The 23,367-nt window shown below is 41.0% G+C and overlaps 1 protein-coding gene across 3 annotated transcripts in view; it reads left to right on the forward strand.

Moving 5' to 3' along the window:
- LOC144013606 (uncharacterized) overlaps positions 1-23,367 on the forward strand; it is a 43,155-nt gene that overhangs the window by 2,376 nt on the left and 17,412 nt on the right. For 2 of the 3 annotated variants that reach the window (XM_077512682.1, XM_077512681.1), the window contains exons 2-6: positions 11,371-11,428; positions 11,532-12,606; positions 12,702-12,936; positions 13,053-13,331; positions 13,433-13,613. In XM_077512682.1, the coding sequence (XP_077368808.1) occupies positions 11,407-11,428; positions 11,532-12,606; positions 12,702-12,936; positions 13,053-13,331; positions 13,433-13,613 (1,792 nt within the window). In that variant the 5' untranslated portion in view covers positions 11,371-11,406. Of the gene's footprint in view, positions 1-11,370; positions 11,429-11,531; positions 12,607-12,701; positions 12,937-13,052; positions 13,332-13,432; positions 22,866-23,367 lie in introns of those variants that run through there. The other variant, XM_077512683.1, reaches the window with a different exon arrangement.

Below are 23,367 nucleotides of genomic sequence, written 5' to 3' on the forward strand. Positions count from 1 at the left end.
CAAGTCAGGGTGGTTGTCGATCGTGCTTTGGAACACCTGAATATGACTCAACGGATTTTTTAATGCACAAACTCAATTTATTATTACTTTTTTTGAATCCTCTCCAAATAACACATATATAGTCACAAGTACTTACCGGCAATAAAATTGAGCCTCACAAACCCGTCAGCATCAGCCGGAACGCAGGTTTTGAGCGTCAAGTTATACCCTCCCGGCTGGCTCTGAGCCATTTCGTTCTGTTTTCGCGGCTCTATTCAGTGGGAATGCGGTAAAAAAAACTTTTTTTTCCAGGCCCCTGACAGGCCGTACAATTGATAGCAAAACAAGAACTAACCATCTGCTTCTCTTAAAACTCATTCACTGCCAGCCATTTTAGAAAATTTCAAAGTTTTCAATACCCCCGTGATATTACGTTCAATAATTATATATAAACCAAATCTACAAAATGACAGAATAGACTCCCTCCTTTTTGTTCCGTCCCGTTCTTTTATAATTGACAGTAGAATAATGTAGGTTTGCCAAAATACTGTGGTTATTACTGTGTTTAAAAACTGTTTATTTCGTATAAAATGGGGCAATGATGTCATCTACCGGTGGTTAGGCATCAGTAAAGTTGTTTCCAAGTTTGAAATTTATAGTGGAGCATAATCAGAGTCTTCCCCCATTATACCCGCTATCCTGCTCTAAAAAATATATAATTGACAAGTATACTTGTCAAAGGCAATAATCATCCTCCAAGTCCGAATGTACAAAAACCATTGAACTCCATGTAAAACACATTGCTTCTTGCCAAACGTCTCCCATGATGCAACGCCCGAACATAAACAAAATGTCACACAGGATCCTTCTCTACACAAACATGCTTTAGGTATCTGCATAACATTTAAAAAAAAAAAATAAGTTGTTTTACATACCACCAGTGTTTAAGACATGTCTTAAAGACAATTCCGGTGATGTACTTGCCTTTGGCAAATATTAAGAAAATTATAGTTGTTTAAAAGCATCGAAAATGCTTCAAATTATGACATTTGTATTACTGCAAGTGCAAACTTTTATTTATTTATTTATTTTCATTTTATTTTTTATTTTTTTCTTAGTAGAAGCCAAGTTTCAAACTTCCATAACATCCTTAATCTTTATAAGCCAAAATTTGTGTACACAGTAAAACAGTCAGTGTTAAATTTCCATTGTTCGATCTAATATGCAGTAAGCAGTAGGGGTGTAAAAAAAAAAAAAAATCGATTCGGCGATATATCGCGATACTACATCGCGCGATTCTCGAATCGATTCAATAATCGGCAGAATCGATTTTTTTTTATTTTATTTATTTATTTATTTATTTATTTTTTTAGGATTCACACCTTGAGCATGGAAGAATGTTATATGAACGGAACATTAAGCCTTAATATTTTATTTTAATGCTGTTCAAACATGAAACAGATTACAACCTCTATAAGACTGAAATTTCAGATAAATAAATAATACATTTTCATATAAATCTTACACTCTACAAGCTTACTGATTAGTATTTTCTAAATTTGAATGAAAAAAAATCGCAACAATCGGCTTATAAATTCGTATCGGGATTAATCGGTATCGAATCGAATCGTGACCTGTGAATCGTGATACGAATCGAATCGTCAGGTACTAGGCAATTCACACCCCTAGTAAGCAGTGTTATTTTACTGTCAGGGTAAATTTCCTTGAGTGTTGATGTTGTTGGGTGTAACCTGAATAGCACTACTTTGAGTGTTAAATTCACCACACCCTCATTTCCTGTGAAAGAGAAACTTTCCAATTTTCCAGCGCCGTGCATTTCAATAGCGATATATCCAGTTGTTGTTGTGGCAGCGTGGCTCAGTTGGTAGAGTGTCGTCTACCGACCTTGAGAGTGTGGGTTCGATCCCAGGCCAGTGTGACTATGTCAAACTGTCCTTGAGCAAGATACTGAACCCCCAGTTGCTCCTGTCATCAGTAGTTGCTATATAACACTGTACATGTGAAGTACCATTTACCAGAGTAAAGTGTAGTTTGAGTACATTTTTAACACTGACACTAGTGCAATGCACTTATAAGTGTTTAAACACCAGAGTTATGTGTAGTTTGCCAGAATTAAATGTTTAACACTGACACGAGTGTAGAGTAATTTCAACATGTAGATTTTTTTAACACTATACATTGTTGGAGTAACACTGGTTAAGTGTGAAAAAAGTAACACTTTGAAAATTGTCAGATTTATACTCATTGGTGTGGACACAAACAATTTTTAATGTTAGATTTAACAATGTGTTAATCTAACACTGGTGATTTTGCTCAGTTGACCATATGTGGAAAATGACCATCCAAAAAAAAAAACCCTCCCCAAATAGACCGCAAAATTGTTTAATAAATAATGGAAAAGAATTGGGGGGGAATCAGACTGTACGAGCTGTGAAACATTTGATTATTATTAAAAGCAGCACAGAAAGTCCCTGGAGTGAATGAGATAGTGTTTTCTGTAATGTTTGATTTCGTGGATCTAATCAATGACATCATTGATCAGATGGCAAATTATGACATTACAGACTATCACCAAATTTGCATAAAATGCAAATGATCCAACAGATCCGATCCAGCTGATCAGATCTGTGTAAAGTCTGAATGTAGCTTGTAGAGTGACCCTTTATTTTATTTTATTTTATTTTTTTATTTATTTATTTAGTTTATTTATTTATTTATTTATTTTTAAAAGAGTTAATCGGTATCGCATACACCCACACATATATACTACATACTGTACATGCCACACAAGACAGGCTGTGAGTTGCTCGGGCCACGTCAAAATGGGAGAAGGGCTTCCAGCTTGGTCTGCAAGTCACATGATCTAACGAGAAGCCAGTGAATACTCAGCAAGGCATAAGAACTCCAAACTAAGTCTGGGTACCCCGGCACAATTCTCCAGATGTGCGCCAAACTCAAAGGGCTCAGCCTCCGCAACACACAAAGCACACACTGGCCTCCACCATCAGTCATCCACTGTCACCAATGATAGATACAGGGACTGGGCTGAGTTCATATTTGAAGAGAGAATTGAGCCTTAGTCTTTTTGCTTCATAAATAAGACCACACTACAAGTTCTGTTTTGAATAATCACAGCGGAGGTTGTTGAGAGTGGTTGATTTGTTTTCTCGGCTGACTTGGACATGAGCCTAACTTGTGCTGGTTCACATATCTAGAGCAAGACTGACAATCAAATGTTTCTTTGATCTTTAAGATAGATTTGGGGGGGAATAACATGAGGCGTCACTCATTTGTCGCACACTTGCAGATGCACTAATTGTGGGCGCATTAAAGCAGGCTTGCAAAAAATAGAGCTTCAAACTGCACATTTAGTGTTACAGTAACACACCTTTATAGGGTTAATTTTTGGGGTAACGAGGTATTGATATTAAGTCCTACACAAGCCTGCGATGAGTGCATTAACACTGGGGCCACCCAAAATTCACTGATGCTGGCCCGACTCGGCCAGTACAAATTTGGAGAATGAAATCAACACAACCTTGAGTTTTGTTTTTTTAATACTGTATGTAATATTTAATATTTAGTTTTATGTAAATTGATCAATCTGCATTTATCTTTTTGCACACGCGCTGAACAGATTTTTTATTTTTTTTGCGTCAGGTTAAGTCCATTGACAAGGAGCAAAACATCAATCCATCCATCCATATTCTGCTGCTTATCTGGTGTCAGGTTGCGGGAACAGCGGTTTTAGCAGGGAAATCCCTGACTTCCCTCTCAGCCTCTTCGTCAAACTCCACTGGGGGTGGGGGGGGATCCCAAGGCATTCCCAGGCTGGCCAAGAGACAGCATAGCATGTCCTGAGTTGTCCTGGGGCCTCGTTGCAGTGGGACATGCCCCGAACGCCTCACCGGGGAGGCGTCATAATTAGTGTTGTTCCGATACCAATACTGCATTAAAACAGTGGTATCGGTGAGTACTCACAAGTAATATGCCGATACCATTAATTCTAGCGCTGGGTATTGCCGCCAACCTCACGATACGATACGTATCGCGATACATATGTATCCCAATACTTGGTCTTCAAGGCGATACGTATCCCGATATATTACATTAATTTACTTGCATTTTATAACAACAGTCATATGTTTACCTAAAGGATATGTTTGTTATGTTGACTGACAAAAATATTTTTGTTAGCAGCTTGTGGTTTACCACCAAGTGGCATGCCTGGTTTAAATGTGCACGCACTGCAGAGCAAGGAGCAGCTTTCACAGACACACCGGGAAAATGTATTAATAAGCATGGGCCAAGATGAGCAAAAATATCAAAGTATTAAAATTACAGCTCTAAAATGTGCTTATTTGAAATATTTTGGGGAAATATTCATGTAACCTATTCTGTTTCGTTTTTAAACAAAATATATGAAAATTGGTTCATTAAGACACATGCCATGTTAAGTTTCTAAGTAAATAAATGTTGATATTCTTCCTCTGCTTTAATTTTTCTTAGCAAGACACAGTGTCCAATCACTTGTGAGCTAAACTTCAAAGACACTGCTGGTTTTTATTTTTTAGGTACAATGTAAGCTGCAAAGGCAAATGTTAAGTGCTTATTGAAAGTTAATGAGCAATAGCGATTCTGACACCTGCGTATCGATACGTGTATTGTAATGACGCCCGCAACGATATATTGCCGTATCGATTTTTTGAGCACACCCCAAATTAATTCCAACACTAATATAGGATTTTGGATGCAGCATCTTGTCTTGCTCGTGCACGACATCCACAAGAAATAATGTGTGACTTATATAAGCGCTCCGCTTCAAGAGCGGATCAGTGCAGACATATTGCTGAGGACTGACAGGCATGAGAACCCGAAAGACTCAACTGAAAGCTGATGTGAGTCCATTGGGTTCTCATGCCTGCCAGTCCTCAACCAGGGCCGGCTTTCCTGTATATGATACAGTTGGACGTCTGTGTGCTCTCTGCTTTTGCTTTATGGAACTGCTAGACTAGAGCGAGTTAGGCCACAATTTGTGAATGGATTGTGCAAGCTTGAGATAAACGTGTTTGCTTGCACTAATGTTGGAGCTTTCGCAAAAGCCGGGCATCATTTCTGAGGAGCTGCACGGTAACAAGACTGACTCCGACAAGACTACAATGACGAAAGGGAACCTGGTGTGTTTGATGGAGAATTTGCCCAGCTGTTCGTTTCAGATACAGAAGATGAGGACTTTGAGGGGTTTGTGGATGAGGATTGATCAAAAGTAACGTGAGTACATTGTTAAATACTTCAAGTACAACCAAACTCACTCTTTACATTGTTAAATACTTCCAGAAAGTACAGCCGAACTCAGTTTTGCTACACTGCCTTTTTAAAAAACATACACTAGCAAGTGAAAGCATGCTACCATATGTTTTGTGCTAGCGTATGTTTAGCCGTGCCTGCGCCCAATAGTGCAGTGCACCCAGGGCTGGACTGGGAGAAAAAAATTGGCCCTGGCATATTTGGCTGAGACGGGCCCTTATAACTAGCGTCGTTACTGTCGTACAACCGACTCGTAATTTATGAATATGTGTTGACCAAAGTAATATGGGACGGGATCTTGGAGCATAACGGGAGTTATTTGGAAAACCTTTCTGTGCATGTGTGCGGTACCTACCGTAAGTATGCTGCATCAATGGCCATTGTAGGCAGGTTTCTACACTAACTTTTCCACTGGTAGCACTGGTGCAAGTAAGAGTTTTAGTTGGTCGCACAGCACAGGATTTGGTCGCACCATTTTTTTATTTTTTATTTTTTTGTGGAGGTGCAGCATGAGCTTAGGCTTACGCAACGCGATATATTTACAACAGCAGTGGCTATCAAAACAGTCAATAATTTCGTATAACTTAACTCATGTGAACATTATTTTGATTAGCTCAGTAAAAGTCATACTTTTTTTTTTTTTCTTCTTCTTCTTCTTCTTGCTGGGCATAAAAAAAATGCCTTGCAGTGGCAGCTTTTAATTAACTTGTCACTCCATTGTTGCTGTATCATCCAAAAATGACCATATCGCCACTCGAGATATCGTGTATATTGTTTTCGTCTACTACGTTCGTTAGTCTTGAATTGATAATAACATTTGACAGGCTACGCTCGTTGTTAGTCTTCAATTTACAGTCTGTTGTACACACGTACGCACGCACACAGTGTTTGTCAACTTCCTTCAATGTGAACTTTTTACTCTCCCGGCCGTTCGTTACCCGTAGTGGCTCATCGTAAATGTGCGTGCGTGTGAAAGGAAATATATTGTGTGCCATCCTGCCTGCATATCTTGTTGAGAATGACCAGTGGAGTTAGAAGGTTAGTTTACCAATGTGTTGCTACTCGCAGTCGTCTAGCGGCGCCTTAAGCGGTAACCCGTCTTCCAGTCACCACACAGTGCAGTGCATTGCGTTCTAAATAGCAATATTATCACACTAATAATAATAATAATAATAATAATAATAATAATAATAATAATAATAATAATAATAATAATAATAATGATGATGATAATAACTAAACTTACCTTGCTCTGGTTTCTTCAAGCACTGCATATGCATGTTTCCCCTAAAATGCTGCATCATTGATGACATACTGCTATAGTACGCTATTTTTGTTTTGCACAATTTGCAAATAACTATTTGTCCTCTCAATCTTCTTGAAATGGTCCCAAACTCTGGACATTCTTTGTCTTTTAGGGGAGTGCCAAGAGTCATTTTTTTAACTCTGTCCTCCTCAATGTACGGTAGTTTGCAACACGCTGCGTGTAGGCATAAAAGGTCCGTGTGAAACATGGACCGTGGCGGCGCAAACATGGTTCTGGGCGGAGCGTCGACTTCAATTTTTCTAGTCGACCTATTTTTAAAGTCGACTTAGTCGACTTGGTCGACTTTTTTTTTTCCCAGCCCTTGTGTGTACATGACAACAATAACTCTTGAGTTAAGAGAAAGGAAATGAAAATGCTACCATGCTGTCCTGGCTCAAAGCTTATAAAAGAGAGCACGGTCAGCGGTGGATTCGCATGCTGATATAGCACGGACTTAAAAAAATAACATGGGCTCATGCTGAGCTGAAGTGAGTAGTATTTTCTTCCTCTACAGCGAAAATACCACTTTGTGGCGTGCGTTTGTCTTAAGTATAAAATAAGTTTGGCAGAAGCTTTAAATGCAGATTTGGTGCTTGGGGAGAAAGGTGCTGCAGGTCATCCGCAGCAACACGAGCATAAGACGCTAGGTGCGTTTCCATTTCCCTTTTTCGCAAAAATAAAAGCGATATTGTAATATTTCGATAAAGTACAATTTTGAATTGTTTCCATTGAAGAGCGTTTCGCTTCTGAGGCGCAATTCTCGGAATGTCCCGTCTCGTGAGACCTCGCTGTTCTGTAGGAAGTACTCATGATGTTGATGGTAGACGGACGCCTGGTGTAATGGGGTAAATGCCACGGAAGAGGCCGGTCCCGGTTGCGAACGCGCAACCGAGGGACACAAAGTCGGAAGCACAAGTATTTTTGACGCAGCCCACACGTCGTAAAACGAACCGGAAACAAACTGATGTGCAAAAAACAGTCCCGCCTCTTCCGTGGCATATACCCCACTATATTACTTTAAAAACACTCTCCCCTCATCGGGCGGTTTTGGGCATTTAGTGTCGGCCAATCACAGCGGAACTGACTGGCGACTGACGCACTGGATAGCCAATAAAATTCTTCAAACAATAATATGGGGTCTGTCATACAAAAGTTTTTTGAACAAAAGCAAATTTCCTGCGCAAACGCCAGTGATGCCACCTTTCCGTGCGTCGTAAATGCTTTGATGGAGCCGCGACGACAAAAACGTCACTGTGTTCTTATTCGAATTATGACTTTGTTTTTTGTGAGTGAATTATTTATTACTCCGAAATGTGATTGGTTACCTAATGACTAAATTTTTTGTATGAATCTTTGATTCTTTGATGTTAGCGAACATGTGGGGGTGGGGGTGCATGCATGGCTGCATGTCTTTTCTTTTGATGCTTCACTGAGTAAAAATATACTATTAGCAGGAAGGATTCTTACTTTTGAAAATATTTTCTCTCTACCATCTCCTCCTTTATTTCTCTTTCTATCCCCTACTCATTATTCTTAAACTTACTTTTTATTTTGTGTAATTATCCGTTAGCCATTTCATATAGGAAATACACATTTGAAAGAGACATTTGTTTGCTGTCATAATCAGAGCTACTAAAACATCAGTTTTTCCATTCCTGGATGAACAAATTGCAGATTATATGAAGGCTATATTAATTCTAAAAAAAACAAATGTATCGGTTATCGGTATCGACCATACAAAGCAGGAAGTTATCGGTTATCGGTATCGGTTGAAATTTTTCATATCGTGCATCACTAACTATAAGTCTAACATGTACAAAATACACATGCATTGAAACGTGTAAAGCGCCATGAAGCTGTATTTTATTGATATCTCTGCTTCAAAGACAACCAGTAACTCATTTTGAGTTTGTCAAAACAAAACAGTCATGTTTTAAAAATGCCACAAAAAAAAAAACAGTGAGGGTAACATTTTAGGGAGACACAGTAAAGAAAGCCCACACTGGCGACTGCCATGTCACCATGATGCATCTTCTGTGAACATGAGGTTGCACGCATACCGAGGTCCCATGCATTATGACATTACAAGTATGTGACACTACCATAGGAGAGGCCAGGGGTTAAGTTGGGCACAACTTGAGCCACAACGTGTCATGTCTGTTATTATTGGCGGATTTCTTTATCTGGTTTATCTGTATGACATCATAAGTACCGATAACTATCGGCCACCGATATTATCGTTCATCTCTAGTGGTAAACAAAATTTGATTTACCGGTAATCTCCCTCAATCTCGCTTTGTCTTCAAGCTGGAAGACATTCTTCTGTTGCTACTTCTACGCCGCTGTAGCAGCAAATGTAGTACGACGAAGGTCTTGCTGTTACGACAACACAAGCACACAAACAATCAGCAGCTCATGCTTGAAACAAGCATTTCCATATGTACTGCCCGACACACTCCTTATTTGTGGCACTGAATAACTGAACGGCAGTTTTGAGTGGTCTTTGAGAGGTCCCATGGTTGGAGGATGGTTGGAGTCGAGCAAATTGCGCTTGGAAAGGGTTTCTGAACGTACCCTTAAATAAGGAGACAAAGTTCTCTCTTTGCAACGGGAGCATGCAGAAGGTGGAGACTGAAGTAGTGAAATTGATGGTGACTTTCAACCATGTTTAATTTAAACAGCGAGACTGCAGAGGGATAATTAAAACAGACTCAAGCTAGTATGATCAGCATTTCACCAGCACTGTGAAAAGTTGGCTAGATTTACGAGCATATTGTTTGTAGTTTAGAGCCCTGAAAAGTTTGTCATGGTCTTATTTTTATGTTGCTGTGCATTTTTTTTCCTCTCACGTTTTGAGAACGATCTTGTAGTCTGACAGTACTCAAATGTTTTTTTCCATCCAAGTCATTTGGGTCAAAGCGAATGTGCATGTACCTGGTACCTCATTTGACGAATGAAATCGGTTCCACCGTCGTGTTCAAACAAGTCATCATCACGTTGCACTTGCTCAATGTGAAGGGTCTGCTCAACAGAGTTCTGATGTAGCAGCCTAGCACGAATTAATAAGTAAAGCTTTTCCAGTGGTTTATACGAGAAGTGCACCGCATCATGACAGAATGTATTTTATTGTTGCAAAACAAAGCACTGTCTTGGCCCATATTTTTTTTGTATTAAGGCTGTATTTATCATGGCAACACTATTTATCAAGGCTGCCACAGGAAACCAGACAAAGAGCCGTGTGTTTTTGACTACAAATTGAGTTGGGCGTGGCCAGTCTCATCTTTTCTGTGTGCTTCTGTTTACAAACAATCTTTATGTCTGCACCTGAAGTAATATTGGCTCATTAGTTTCAAGAGTTGGTATCGATCCCGGGATAAAGTGAAAGATGTTCTGCTAATCCACGTTTGTATTGTCCCAAATTCCTGAAGCAGATTTTGGAGGACTCCCGTTTCCACAAAAACGAAATGTTGTTGACTTTATCACTAGTTTCGCAAACGGGAGTCCTCCGAAATCAACAAGTTTCACCCAACGTGAGTGGTGCCTCGGCAATGCAACTTCAGCGTCGCCTTCCGCCTTTCCCGGCAGCCGCCATGAAATGAGATAGGGGAGCAGCTGATTGGACAATAGACGTCATGTGTCTGTCGGGAATGAGCATGAAGTTACGGATACGCATCAGCTCTACGACAATACACCTCGGTTCTTAGGCAAGAGGTGCAAAAGTGGTCATGCGCGCGGCTCGCTTTTTTTCAAGCAGTGAATGAGAAGAGCAGATTCGTGCACTCGTAACTGATGATTCGTGTCCATGTGGTTGAGAATGAACGTTTGATAAAGTTTAGCCCCCGATACAGATTTGCTGTCAGAGTATTTTGCAACACTTACGCATACGAGTGTGTGGCACATTTGCAGATGATTTGGCGGCGATATAGTGCCGATCAAAGCAGAGTGTCGTAACTGCAGATTCGAGAGCTCGTGTTTGGTGATTTGTATCCATGCACTTAGAAAAAATTGGGGTTATTTTGTGGCTACGAATCTTCAATTACGCATATGAGCTTCGTGGTTTACGGGTACAAATATGCAGATACGTGTGTGTGTGCCTCACGTTACGGGTATGTGACGTAATCCATAACATCATACGTTATGTTGTCCATTTGGACGTACACGCGTCATTTGCTGTTGCATAAAAACAATGCCAGAGCGTGTGGCTGTGAGCAAAAGTTCTTGATCAGATATACTCCTTATGAAAAATAAAAAAGCAGACGGTGGTTGGATAATACTGAAGCGGTTCTACCACTACAATGTGCAGTTAGCCATCAAGCTATGCCTAGATATATTGTATGTATATTGGGGATCCTTATGTACTATTCCTGTAATAAATCATTGGTGTGCTAAACATTTCTAGGTTCATAAAGGGGCTATACGAGCTGGCTGCCAGACAATATTGGTGAAATCTCTATTACAAAATGTGGAGGATTTTGGATTTATTTAACAATGTGACATCTTTTAAATGTATAATTAAATCTTATAAATCTATAACAGAACTAAAATATTGACAATGTAATGTACTGTTGCGCTAATGTACACTTGAGGCACGGCTGGAGTGTAAATATTTCAGAGTACATAAGAGTGGTATTGTTACATTATTGTATATTATGTCTCTTTGAGACATGCACACACACACAATTGATACTGTTGAGTTCCAGTTTCCTGCGTGACTTCATTTCAATTGTGCGCTAATAAGTAATATTTATTTTGGACAGCCTTGATTCATTCCAGTGGATGTCAGTGTGGAACTAATGGAGAATAATGCAGGCTCAGGTAAAATATCTTATACTTAGTGTACTATGTTATGTTGACAGGAATCCAAATGATCATTAGATAATTCATCTTTATTTGTGGGTATTATGGTTTATTTTTGTAGAGGAGCAGCCGAGCAAGTCACAAGCTTCAGATGATAAACCAGGATTGACCCAGCTTAGAAAGTCTTGGGGTTTCAGGCGATCAACTCTAGCTCGACGGGAATTCATGGAAGAAGTTGGAGACATAACCCACAGCCCTCCACCTGCACGGAGACTCAGAGGTCGTCGTCTTCCACAGACAACGCCAACCTCGGACGACAACAAAGCTGCTCAATCTCCTGAAGTACCTCAGACTGTTGTAGAAGATCTGGAGTGGTCTGCCTCGTCCTCACCTGTATCTGAGGAGACAAAACCAGCTTTAGCCCCTGCAGGAGGGTGTCTTGACCCAAGCATGTGGCAGGATATCGGGTCAGCCTTTCACACAGCTTTCACTCTTCTCGGAGGGGATGATGATTTGCCAGTGGAACTATCACAATCTTTGGCACTCACTGATATTTTGGGAGTTGGCAATGTCTCAGAGGTCCTTTCTCCACAGACAGCAGATGAGACAGAGGAGTCTGAACTCGTGAAATCTAAAGACAATGTGGGAACTTTGCAGCCTGTTGTTTCAGATGAAGTGACAGAAGCAGATGTCAACAATGTAGTTTTAATCTCAAGTCCAGATGAGGATAAAGAAGACATGCCTTTGATTGAAACGAAAGAGCAGTTGGACTTTAAACCTAGGCAGGGAGGCAGAGCCAGGCGAGGTGGAAGAGGAAAGGCCAGAGGGAGAGGGCGAGGAAAGGGCAAAGGCAGGGGAAGGGGAAGAGGGAGGGCTAAGGCATTGGAGGTTGAGGAAATTGTGGCAGATGAAGATGATGATGATGATGATGTGATACTTGTTAATCCATCAGATGCACCCTCTGTACCAGCTGTGAGTCCCATTCAACAAACAAGCCCAGACTGTATTATTATAGACACAAACGAAGATCTGAATACTGACATAACTGCAGGCCAATATGATGATGCTTCAGATGAGGAGGGAAAGCAAGGCGACAGTGTCATTAAACATGTTATGGAACATCCAAGTATATCAGATTCCAAGGGTTATGACCCCAATGCTTTGTACTGCATCTGTCGGCAAAAACACGACAAAAGGTAACTTCAGTACTGTATCTCCTCGGCAGAGTTGCTGCTCCCGCTTGAAATGATTAGATGAACTTCCTGATCCCTTCATTTGGTTCCCCCTCTAGGTTCATGATCTCCTGTGACAGTTGCCAGGAGTATTTCCATGGTGACTGTGTTGGTGTAAGTGAGTCGGAAGGCTGTAAAGAGTACATATGCCCACCTTGCACTACAAAGCAGCTGAGCTTGCAACTCCAGTCTGAGTGTCATTCCCAGGCCCTTCCAGAAATTTCTCCTGAGGTCTTGTCTCTCAGTCCTTCTGGTGAAGAACCAGAGGGCAAAGAGGAGTGGGAGACCCTGAAGGTTCGGATTTAATTTGGATTCTGGCATTCTGAATTTGTAACTTAACTGACGTGATTGTTGCATTACTTGAAATTGTCCAATTGAGGTCTGGTCATAAAATGCCGATCTGGTTTCAGAAAACTGTAGACCTGGAGGTGAATCACATAGAGAAGGTTCTTGTAATAAGGCCTGAGGCTGGAACAGAACCTGAAGGGGAGATGGAGACAGATTGTTCTGGTCCAATGTGTATTGGCCCAGGATGCTCCAAACCGGCATTACAGGAATCTGTTTATTGTGGCAATGACTGCATTGTGCAGCATGCCACTGTCACGATGAAGTCCTTCTCTGACACGAACGTGTCCAATCCTAGAGGTCAACTGCAGAAAAAAGCTCCAGCTGTAATGCCTACTGCAAAGGTAATTAAGTCAATTTAAATATAGTGATCTAGAAATATAGTGTCAAATTTAATTTGTCAGTCAATGTAAATGTTTAATGAGTGAAAATATCTTCCCCTCAGGGTCAAAGCTCTAGTAGGGTGTCTGCGAGGTTAGCAGTAAAAGCTGAAGAGCATGCCAAAGAAGAGGAGCTGATGGAAGTTGATGGATCACAGACAGAGGAAACATCTTCCATAGCCTGTGACCCCACTCTCACGGGAGTTCAGGCCACTCCGCAACCATCACCTAAGTTTTACACAGCGTGTATGTACCATTCACTACTCATCCTCTTCCATCTCATATCATACCATACAGCAGCGTTAAGTTCCCCCTTTGACATTAGGCTTCCTTCCTCTTTGCGCAAGTAACACAATCATGCACAGTGATACATAAATACAGTATATAATAATTCTTTGGGGTCACTGATACACGACGGGTCAGGAGTTGGTAAGTATATTACAGTTCTTGTGTTAAACCTAGCCCGTGATGTACTGAAGCACAATATAGATTTTTCCTTTGCATATTTGAACACAATTTAGGCCAGTTTTGTGTGACTGGAAAATGAAAACGCAAAGCATAATGGTGCCTTTTGGGGTTTTATCCAGTGGGTTGGGACTTTGAATGAATTTGAATGTTAAACGTCCTAACACTGATTATACCACTGGCAGGTGGTGCAATTTCCGCCTTCAGAGGTAATTTCAAAGGGAACTAATCCACCTCTTAATACCACCAGTGTCACATCACAAAATAATATACAAAAGCACAATAATACCATGTGTGGCATTACAGAGAAAGAGAGGAGTTTCAAATATTTGAATATGAATACGAGAGATAGACCGATAATCGGCCGGGCCGATATTTGACATATTGGTACATATCGGTATCGGCCTGTTTTATTAATCTGACGGCCGATATAAGCGATCCATTTAAAACTCCGTCTTTTCGCTTCGAATGCAGCCCAGAGCGTCTCTGTCTGTTATGGAGTCCAATCCAGCAACGTAACGCCCATAGCAGCATTTGATTGGTTAGCCGTGCAAGAGCCAGAACCAATCAGTAGTGTATACCGTGTATCACAGTAGCCGGTCACACACGCACCCACGCACCCACGGACACAACGCAAGACACATGCTTCGAAGGTAAGTTAAAAGAGAAGAGACTCCGCCGAACTTTTCACCATGATAAGCTAAACACATTGAATTATGTTGTGTATTAAATGCACTATATGAATGGAGCTGCATTGCCTTGCATTGAATCCCCGCTAGCTAACAGTGGTGTGTTCAGCTTAGCATGGAGGCTAACACCCAGTAGCTAATTCGCTACTTGAACTACTCGGGGAGGGAATCACAAACATTTTCACTTAATTAAGTAAACAATGTTTGTTAGAAAGGTTCCAAATATTAACAGTTGTCATTATTATATTGTCTAGTTCCATGTTAAGAGTCGAGTAACGTCATTATATTTACCTCTCGTGACGCACACATTGCATTCTGGGTCACGTCCACTACTTGTTGCAAAGCGGTTATTATGCAGTTAGATGCCACAGTGACACTAAATAGCGTTTAGTTACTTTATATTGTGTGTTTTTAGTAGCACTAGTTTGCCGTTGTGTGCCTTACCCCGGGTTTTCACCGGATGCGGTTGCGGTGCGGTGCGTCTTGACTGCGTGCTCCGGACGGGTCAATTTTTTTGTCAATCCACACCGGCTCCGCACAGCTGCGGTCCGGCAGCTCCATCGCCGCCCACTTCCCAACGTGTCTCGCGGGACCGCGCGCGCGCGATCATGTTGCATTTCACAACGACAAACATACAGAAAGTCTGTGCTCAACAGAGAAGCAGAAAGAGAGGTGGACTTCTTTTGATTTAACCTTTTCTTCTTCTTCTGCTATGAGATTCCATGCAGCATCCTTTTTTTGGTTGTCCTTATAAAAAGGATGTGCCGTGTCATATATTATTTTGTGGTTTTCCACCTCCAATATAAACCTCTCCTCGTCCATGTTCGCTGGTGTCTAAACCGTGAATGAGCACATGGCCCGGCGACGCCCACGTCGCGTTTTGCTGAAAAGCTTGCGAAATAGGAGCTGGCGAGTGTTTTATTCTGAAAGGTAACCGGAAATTTATTTTGAAACTGCGTCGGTCTTCCTGTCCCGCTCGATGTGTTTTGTGCTAGCTTGCCATTTGCCGGAGGCCTACCGCTGCGGCGTCCGGCAAAAATAGAAAATAGGTCTATCCTTGCGGAAGGCCTGCGGCACGCCGCAGCTGAGACGCAGTCGACACGCAACGCACCCGCAAGCGGTGTAAACTGCACCATTCGAATGAATGGAATCTAATTGCTTGCGTCGCCGGACCGCACCGCAACCGCATCCGGTGAAAACCCGGGGTTAAGCTTCGACGTCGATTTGATTGACAGCTCGTTGTGCACCTCGTTAAAGTCCGCTCCGTAACTAATTAAGTGTTTCAAACACCGTTTAACTACACGAACGTGTTCTCTTTCTTATGTTAGGCATTAGTAGAGAAGTGCACGAAAGTATAGTGTGCTTATTTGCTCGTTTTGTCTCTCTTTTCACGTCATGTCTGCCGTCAGTTGGGACATTATCCTCTCAATGGATGCCACTAATATGTAACATCTACGGCCGTAGTCGGCTGCAATTGATGTTCAGTGATGTAATTTCGTTACGTGCATCATACTTTGAATAATGAGCTCATGCTTGGTGTGTTGTATAACTTTCTCGTGTGTTAGTAACTATTCATGTGGACAGCTAAGATAGTGCTTGTTAATGTGAATTAGCAATGTTGCAGACCAGTTATTATTTAGACAAGTACATCTGTGCCATTAAGTGATACAGTACAGTACAGTAGTGAGAGAATAGTGTGCCCACATACACACACGTGTCTATAAGTGTAAAACACATTAAACAGCAGAAACTGGCAGCGGTCCACCGCAACAATGCCTGTTTAACCAAGTTATTCTTACTATTATAATAACCAAGCTATTTTACTCTACCTTTTTCTGGGTTGATTGGGGCATCCTAAGTGGCAGTAAACTACATGATGAAGTGTGTTGTATCCTGAAGCTGTCTTTTGACAGTTCTCTTGTAGAGAGGAGTAGCATGATATTGCTGGTCTCGATTTAAGATCCTAAGCTTATCAATACTGTCTATATGGTAACAATAACAATAATCATAATAAGGTCTACAAGAACTGTATGGTGTTCAGGGATGAATAGTTTCTCTCATGGATTTCTTTTTTTGTTTTTTTTGCTGTAGTAATAAGTAATGCCACAGCTGATGCACATTTTGAATGACAGGGTTCCTCCTATTACTTCAAAGTATAAAAATATAACATTTATAGAATAAAACTACAAGTATCCCAAATGCTATAAAAGGTAATGCCACGTTGGCCCCCACATTTAACTCCCCCCGCCACCAACGTCTTATTGCAGATGGAAGGATGTAAAATGAAAAGTGCAGTGTGAGAATCCATTGTAAAGAACGGTTAGGGTTTGCATTATTCAAAAATTTGGTGCCAACATTTTAACTTTTACTGCAAATGAATATCAGCTTCAAATATCGGTTATCTGACTCCTTGACTACCGATAATCGGTATCGGTATCGGCCCTGAAAAAAGCATATCGGTCTATCTCTAATGAATACCTTTATTACTCAAGCAAGAAACAGTTGAAACTTTATCATCCAATACATCACTGTCAAACAACTCTTAAAACCACTTTGCAAGACAGATGACTGATAAATTTGGACATCACTCTGAAATCTAGCTTTAAACAAACAAAACAAAAAAGCCTTATAGTTTGTGTCATGGGCTAGCACGAACGGCATTAAAGCCTCTGGGCAGTTTACATTCACATGGCAACACAAAAAGATGAAAGCTGATTCAACTGATTTTCACAAGGTCTATTTTTTTGCTGTTAAGATACTGCATGCACTATTTTTTACAAAATATTTGAAAAGAGAGAGAGAGAAAAAATCTTACGTATGAGAGGTTATTCCGTTTCCTCGTTGGCACTGTATGGTGTTGTGTTCAAGAATATTCTGCACAATGTGCAGGCATCCTTTGTTTTGGTATTAGTGACGTCCACACACATGAAATGTGCTGAAACTTTGAGAGACACGCACACAGCTTAAAGTGGTCGTTTCGACCTATTCTTCATGCCTATGGAACTGGACGGTTGAAGCACTTCAGTGAAAACACCCTTTTGCAGAATTTGCACAAAACTACACTTTTTACGTTTCCCAGTAGATGATGGTGGCTGGGTGAACTCTGGATGACCTAAAAAAACAATTGCTAGTAACTGCAAAACAGTAGCAGCACAAACCATACTTTGTCACAAAAGGACTATTTCCTTCAAATTTTGCTTGGGGTGGGGGGGCAACTTCAAGACAAACAAAAGGCGGCATTTGAAGGGCAAGCAAGCAAAAAATGTATTTTAACTCATTCAAACCCCAAAACGTATAAATAAATTTTTTAAATTCTTTGTCCCTCACTCCAAAAAACATATATTTTGTAATGCATACAGAAGCATACAGAAGGTTTTAATTCAGATACTGACCTGAAGAGGTCACTTAAAGCAATGGTAGTTATTACAAAAAACGGCCAGCAGGTGGAAGCAGAGCATAAGAGATCAGCCAGGGCCATGTTACAACAAGCTCTTTTTCCCAGTATTTTCAACAAGTTTGTGACTAATGATGAAACCTAGCTATATTCTAATGCTAATTACTGCAAAACGATTACGAATATACCCCCCAATAAAAGAAGAGACACTAATCTTTCTTTTGATAGTTTCCATGTTTTAATAGCAATATAACTCAATCTTCTGTGGGCCTTGCAAAATCAGTCAAAATCTAGTAAAACAGCCGGGAGCAGGTTTCTTCAGTGAAAATGACTGGGAGTGAATGAGTTAATCTTACCCGACTTTGGGTCTGGACTTGCCACCAAGCTAGACTGCCGCCCGGGCTGGATCGGCGACCTCCCGAAGGACAACCGACTCTCCGGATTCGTGCTAGGCTAGGCGCCGGAGTCACTTTGAAGGGCTACTGACATTACTGCAGATTCACCACAGCTGGATCCCCGGGAAGGTGCCGAAGCACGTCCAGAGTCGCCCTGATGGCAGGGCTGCCTCTCAGTGAAGTGCAGCTGGGAAGCGTGAAACGCATCTCTATCCTTTCTGCCAAACTACATACTCACTTTGCACACAGTGCAAGTCCCCCCGTCTCCACTTTCCACATTCCGATTATCATGTACTTCTAAATACCTCCACACAGCCGACATACTGTGCAACTAATAGCTATTTCTTTGTACCCGCTGGATGGCATTCGGCCAACAGTGTCACTGTAGCAAAGTGACATCATGCTTCACCCTAACAGGTGTGGAAAAAGTAGGTCTCATTTTATGCCACCAAGTAACTCCAAATATAATAAAAAGTTACGAAAAGAACCTCAGATATTTATCCGAGTCCTGATCGAGAGATAACGTCCGATTCTGATCGAGTCAGCAAACACGTGAACGGGTCCGATTTCCGATCATGTGATCAGAGCGGGGCATCCTTCGTATTTACTTTCTGGACCTGGATTCCCCAACCCTGGATACAACACAACATGAAACTTGGAATAGCATACTACAATAGCATACTACAATAGCATACAAGTACAGTATATGCCACTAAAATACTGATTACAGTGGACCCTCTGTTCAGGAACCATCCTGTACACTAACAAATGGATTTATAAAGTCATTTTCAGATAAACACTGCTTCAATTCTCAAAGTATACTTCACAAACAGTCCACAGTCATGGCATCCATATGGAACGTCCAGTTGTACTTTTGTACACAGTGCAAGCATCGGCTGCTCCATGCATTTCACGCACAGATACATATCTTCCCCCCCCCTCCCCAGTAAATTAGACCTCAGTGTTGAAAGTGTCACAGTTCCGGCGGCGTCCAGTGGGCTGTCGCCGGTGAGGCAGGGAGCGTGCTGTGGCTGGGGAAGCAGCAGCCCTGCTGCCTGCTAGTGCTACAGTGCGGGTTGGTCGTCCAGCAGCTCAGTGGGAGATCTCCGGTCACATCTCAACATGGCAGAGTTATCCCACCTGGGCAGTTTGCTCCTTAATGGGCGTCTGCGAAGGTATCTTTGTTCTGGGGCTGGAACGGATGGATTCGATTTGTATTTATTTCAATAGGAACCTTTCTCACAAACCCTTCACAAGTCTGTGGATGAATTCAGTTTCTGTTTATTTTATCCTTTGTGAGAAAACTGGGAGTTAGGTTTACAGTCTCAGTATGCATCTCATATTGCATACATACAGCACATTGACATAGTACAATTTACAGCCATCATTGCTCTGCATCATGCTTCAAACATTTCTATATACAAGCATATGTCTCAAACGCCAGTCCTTGAAGGCCGTAGACCTGCATGTATTGGTTTCCTTCCTCCAACACACCTAATTCATTAAGCTCTGCAGAAACCTGGTAATGATCGTGATCATTTAAGTCAGGTGTGTCGTAGGAAGGTTGTAAAACATGCAGGACTGCATCTCCCGAAGGGCCAGAGTTTGAGACCTATGATGTGCAGTATGTTAAAACCAATTCTTACCTTTTCTTGGTTCTGCGGCTTGGACACTCCTGATACTGCTTCACTTATTACGAACTAACATACACTGTTCCAAAATATCACACCTTGGTGTTGTGGGTTGTTAAGGCTCTTATCGGAGATGGAGAGTTAAGTCACAGTCCACGTGACAATGACTGGGATTAGATTTTCATTGCTTTGCTACAGCCAACATGAAGTCATTCCTCCCCTGCAACTGATGTTTTTTTTGCTCCACGCTATAAAGTTAAAACATCCAGAGGATTTGGTTTGGTTTGGTTTAGTTGAGAAAGCTGATCATCATTACCTTGTCTTCTTTTTTTTGCCCCCCTCACCTTTTCTAACATACTACAATTCTATGTGGGTCAGTGGTCTACTAGCTGGAATCCCCCTCCCACCATTCTCCCAACAAAACACTTAACATGTGACACACTGAAACGACAAACACTGAACAATGTCGTGACAGCGAGCCAGCTGTGTTGTGATTTTGATCACATACGAACAAAATTAGCAAACATTCACCTCATCAATAACGGACCCTACCCATCTACCCCCAAGATACATCTACCCCCAAGGAAGGTACAGCTTACAGTAAACACAACACAACACAAAAAAAATGTACAGTGGAGTGCCCATTTGATCAAGGTCAGAGTACGTCAACTTAAAGCAAAGATCTGTCACACGCCACTAATTCTTTTTATTGTACATTACAGACAGTCATAACTCAGGATGAACAGACACTTGCGTGATGTTACTATTCGCATAAGCAGTTCAAGAATGGGTGGATTAATGGAATCATGGTCTTGTGGAGCATTCAAGATGAAATCAATACATCACAGAGCACATTTTGTGGTGAACAGTGGAATCTGTCATCAGCCACATCTTTTGCACTTCATGCTCCTGGTCCCTTTTGATGAAACTTCTGTCAGATTTCCCGATGAGCTCTTGGTTGCATGGTTGCAGGCCACAGATTCAAATAAGTTCCGACTGGTGTGAAGGTCAAGAGGCAGTACGCAATGGTTGGGATCTGTGGCCAACATCACCACGACACTCGCTGACTTGCTGCACATTTTCATCATATTCAAGGGAAGCAACACAGCAATCGGAACATGTTTATTCTTGAGACATGCCTGTGAGATTGAGGCCTTTTTTTAAACATACCCTCCATGTATGCTGGTTGTTCTGGTGCTTGGCTATATTGCCTCTTTGCAGTACATGCACATTTCTTGACAATTTCACCACATAGTATCATAAACCTTTCCTGTCGCTGCAAACATTCTCTCACTATTGGATGTTCAAAATGCCTCGTGCGTATTGATTCGTAAAACATCTGAAACGAAATATTTTAACAGATCATCGGATGTCATCATTTTGAAGTTGTGCAGGAAGACATGACCCTCTTCTTTCTTTTTTCTTTCATTCGTTCGTTCATTAGTTCTTTTTTCGTCTGTATTGTTGGTCAACTAGATCTAACTAAACACATTCACTGTCATGGACGAGTGTTGATTTTATCAGCCGTTTTTAAATGTAGTCTGTTTTAGTACAGTTTCAGTCAACCTCATCCTGTTTTTATTTAGTCACTCTTTAGTTGACTACATGTCGAGTATTTTAGTCAAAGAAAATTGTAATTTTATTCATCTAGTTTTAGTTAACAAAAACTGTCAACATTTTAGTTGGCAGGACAATGATTTTTACTCTTTGCATTTTTTGTCAGAAGATATTGAACATTGGTGGCACGACTGGTTAGCACTTGCAGAGGACGTGAGATCGAGTCCGGGCTTCGGCCTTCCTGGGTGGGGTTTATACGTTCTCCCCGTGCCTGCGTGGGATTTCTCCGGGTACTCCGCTCTCCTCCCACATTCCAAAGACGTGCATGGCAGGTTAATTGAGCGCTCTGAATTGTCCTTGGGTGTGGATGGTTTGTTTGTCTTTGTGTGCCCTGCGATTGGCTGGCAACCAGTTCAGGGTGTACCCTGCCTACTGCCTGAAGCCGACTGGGATGGGCTCCAGCACCCCCCGCGACCCTTGTGAGGATTAAGCGGTTAAGGAAATGTATGGATGGATATTGAACACTTCCATCTAATCTAAAACTACTTAACATAAAATTTTCTCTCATCTTTTTGATGAAAAACAACTTCACACATAATTACTAGGGGTGTGAATTGCCTAGTACCTGACGATTCGATTCGTATCACGATTCACAGGTCACGATTCGATTCGATACCGATTAATCCCGATACGAATTTATAAGTCGATTGTTGCGATTTTTTTTCATTCAAATTTAGAAAATACTAATCAGTAAGCTTGTAGAGTGTAAGATTTATATGAAAATGTATTATTTATTTATCTGAAATTTCAGTCTTATAGAGGTTGTAATCTGTTTCATGTTTGAACAGCATTAAAATAAAATATTAAGGCTTAATGTTCCGTTCATATAACATTCTTCCATGCTCAAGGTGTGAATCCTAAAAAAAAAAAAAAAAAAAAAATTAAAAAAAATCGATCCTGCCGATTATTGAATCGATTCGAGAATCGCGCGATGTAGTATCGCGATATATCGCCGAATCGATTTTTTTTTTAACACCCCTAATAATTACAGTATATCAACAAGTGGCTATGACACCATGCTACAAGCTAGTAAATTAGCCACCATTAGTTAACGGTCAAATTAACATTGTTGTTGGAACGGTATAGCTGTTGGGTTGTTATATTATAAACAACCACCACCAAAATTTTTGTTAACTTATCGCGATGTCTTTGTGGTGGACTGTGCCGTCTCTTCAGGTTTGTTGTTCTTTTCCAGCTACCTTGTCCACATTCCTTCCCTTCGACTAAAATCAAGCATAGGGTTTTTCTCCACACGTAGTGATAATGTGTCAATATATCACGTCGTCTCTTTCTGCCAGTGAAAGCATGGCCAGTGCTTTACATTTTTTTTTATTTTTTTTTAACCTTTCACCATGAATCCACCTTCTCTGCCCCGTATTAAGGCATGTTGCACTCACTAGCTGCAGATTTGAAAGGGGAGGTGTCACTGTGTGTGAGTGACAGATTAGCGGAGACAGGATTTTTACAAAATCATAATTTTCTTCTAGTCTTTGTTCGTGAACTGAAATGTCCATAGATTTTAGTCCAGTTTTTATTAAATGAACTACATTTTTGTCTCGTCTTCATTCGTCGACGATGCAGACTGATTTAGTCGCATTTGTTTATTAATGGTGGTTTTAGTCTAGTTTAGCTTTCATCCGGTGAAAAATGTGTTGATGAAAATATTCTCATTTATTATTAGTTTTCGTCAATGAAATTAACACTATCATGGACTAAGAACCCCCACTCGATTAAATTATTATTCTCTATGGAAAATGTAATTGGCCAAATATGTGTCACATAACAGTTAATACATCTGCCTCAGAGGTG

The sequence above is a fragment of the Festucalex cinctus genome, chromosome 2 (genome assembly GCF_051991245.1).
Source record: "Festucalex cinctus isolate MCC-2025b chromosome 2, RoL_Fcin_1.0, whole genome shotgun sequence".
Lineage (NCBI taxonomy): Eukaryota > Metazoa > Chordata > Actinopteri > Syngnathiformes > Syngnathidae > Festucalex > Festucalex cinctus.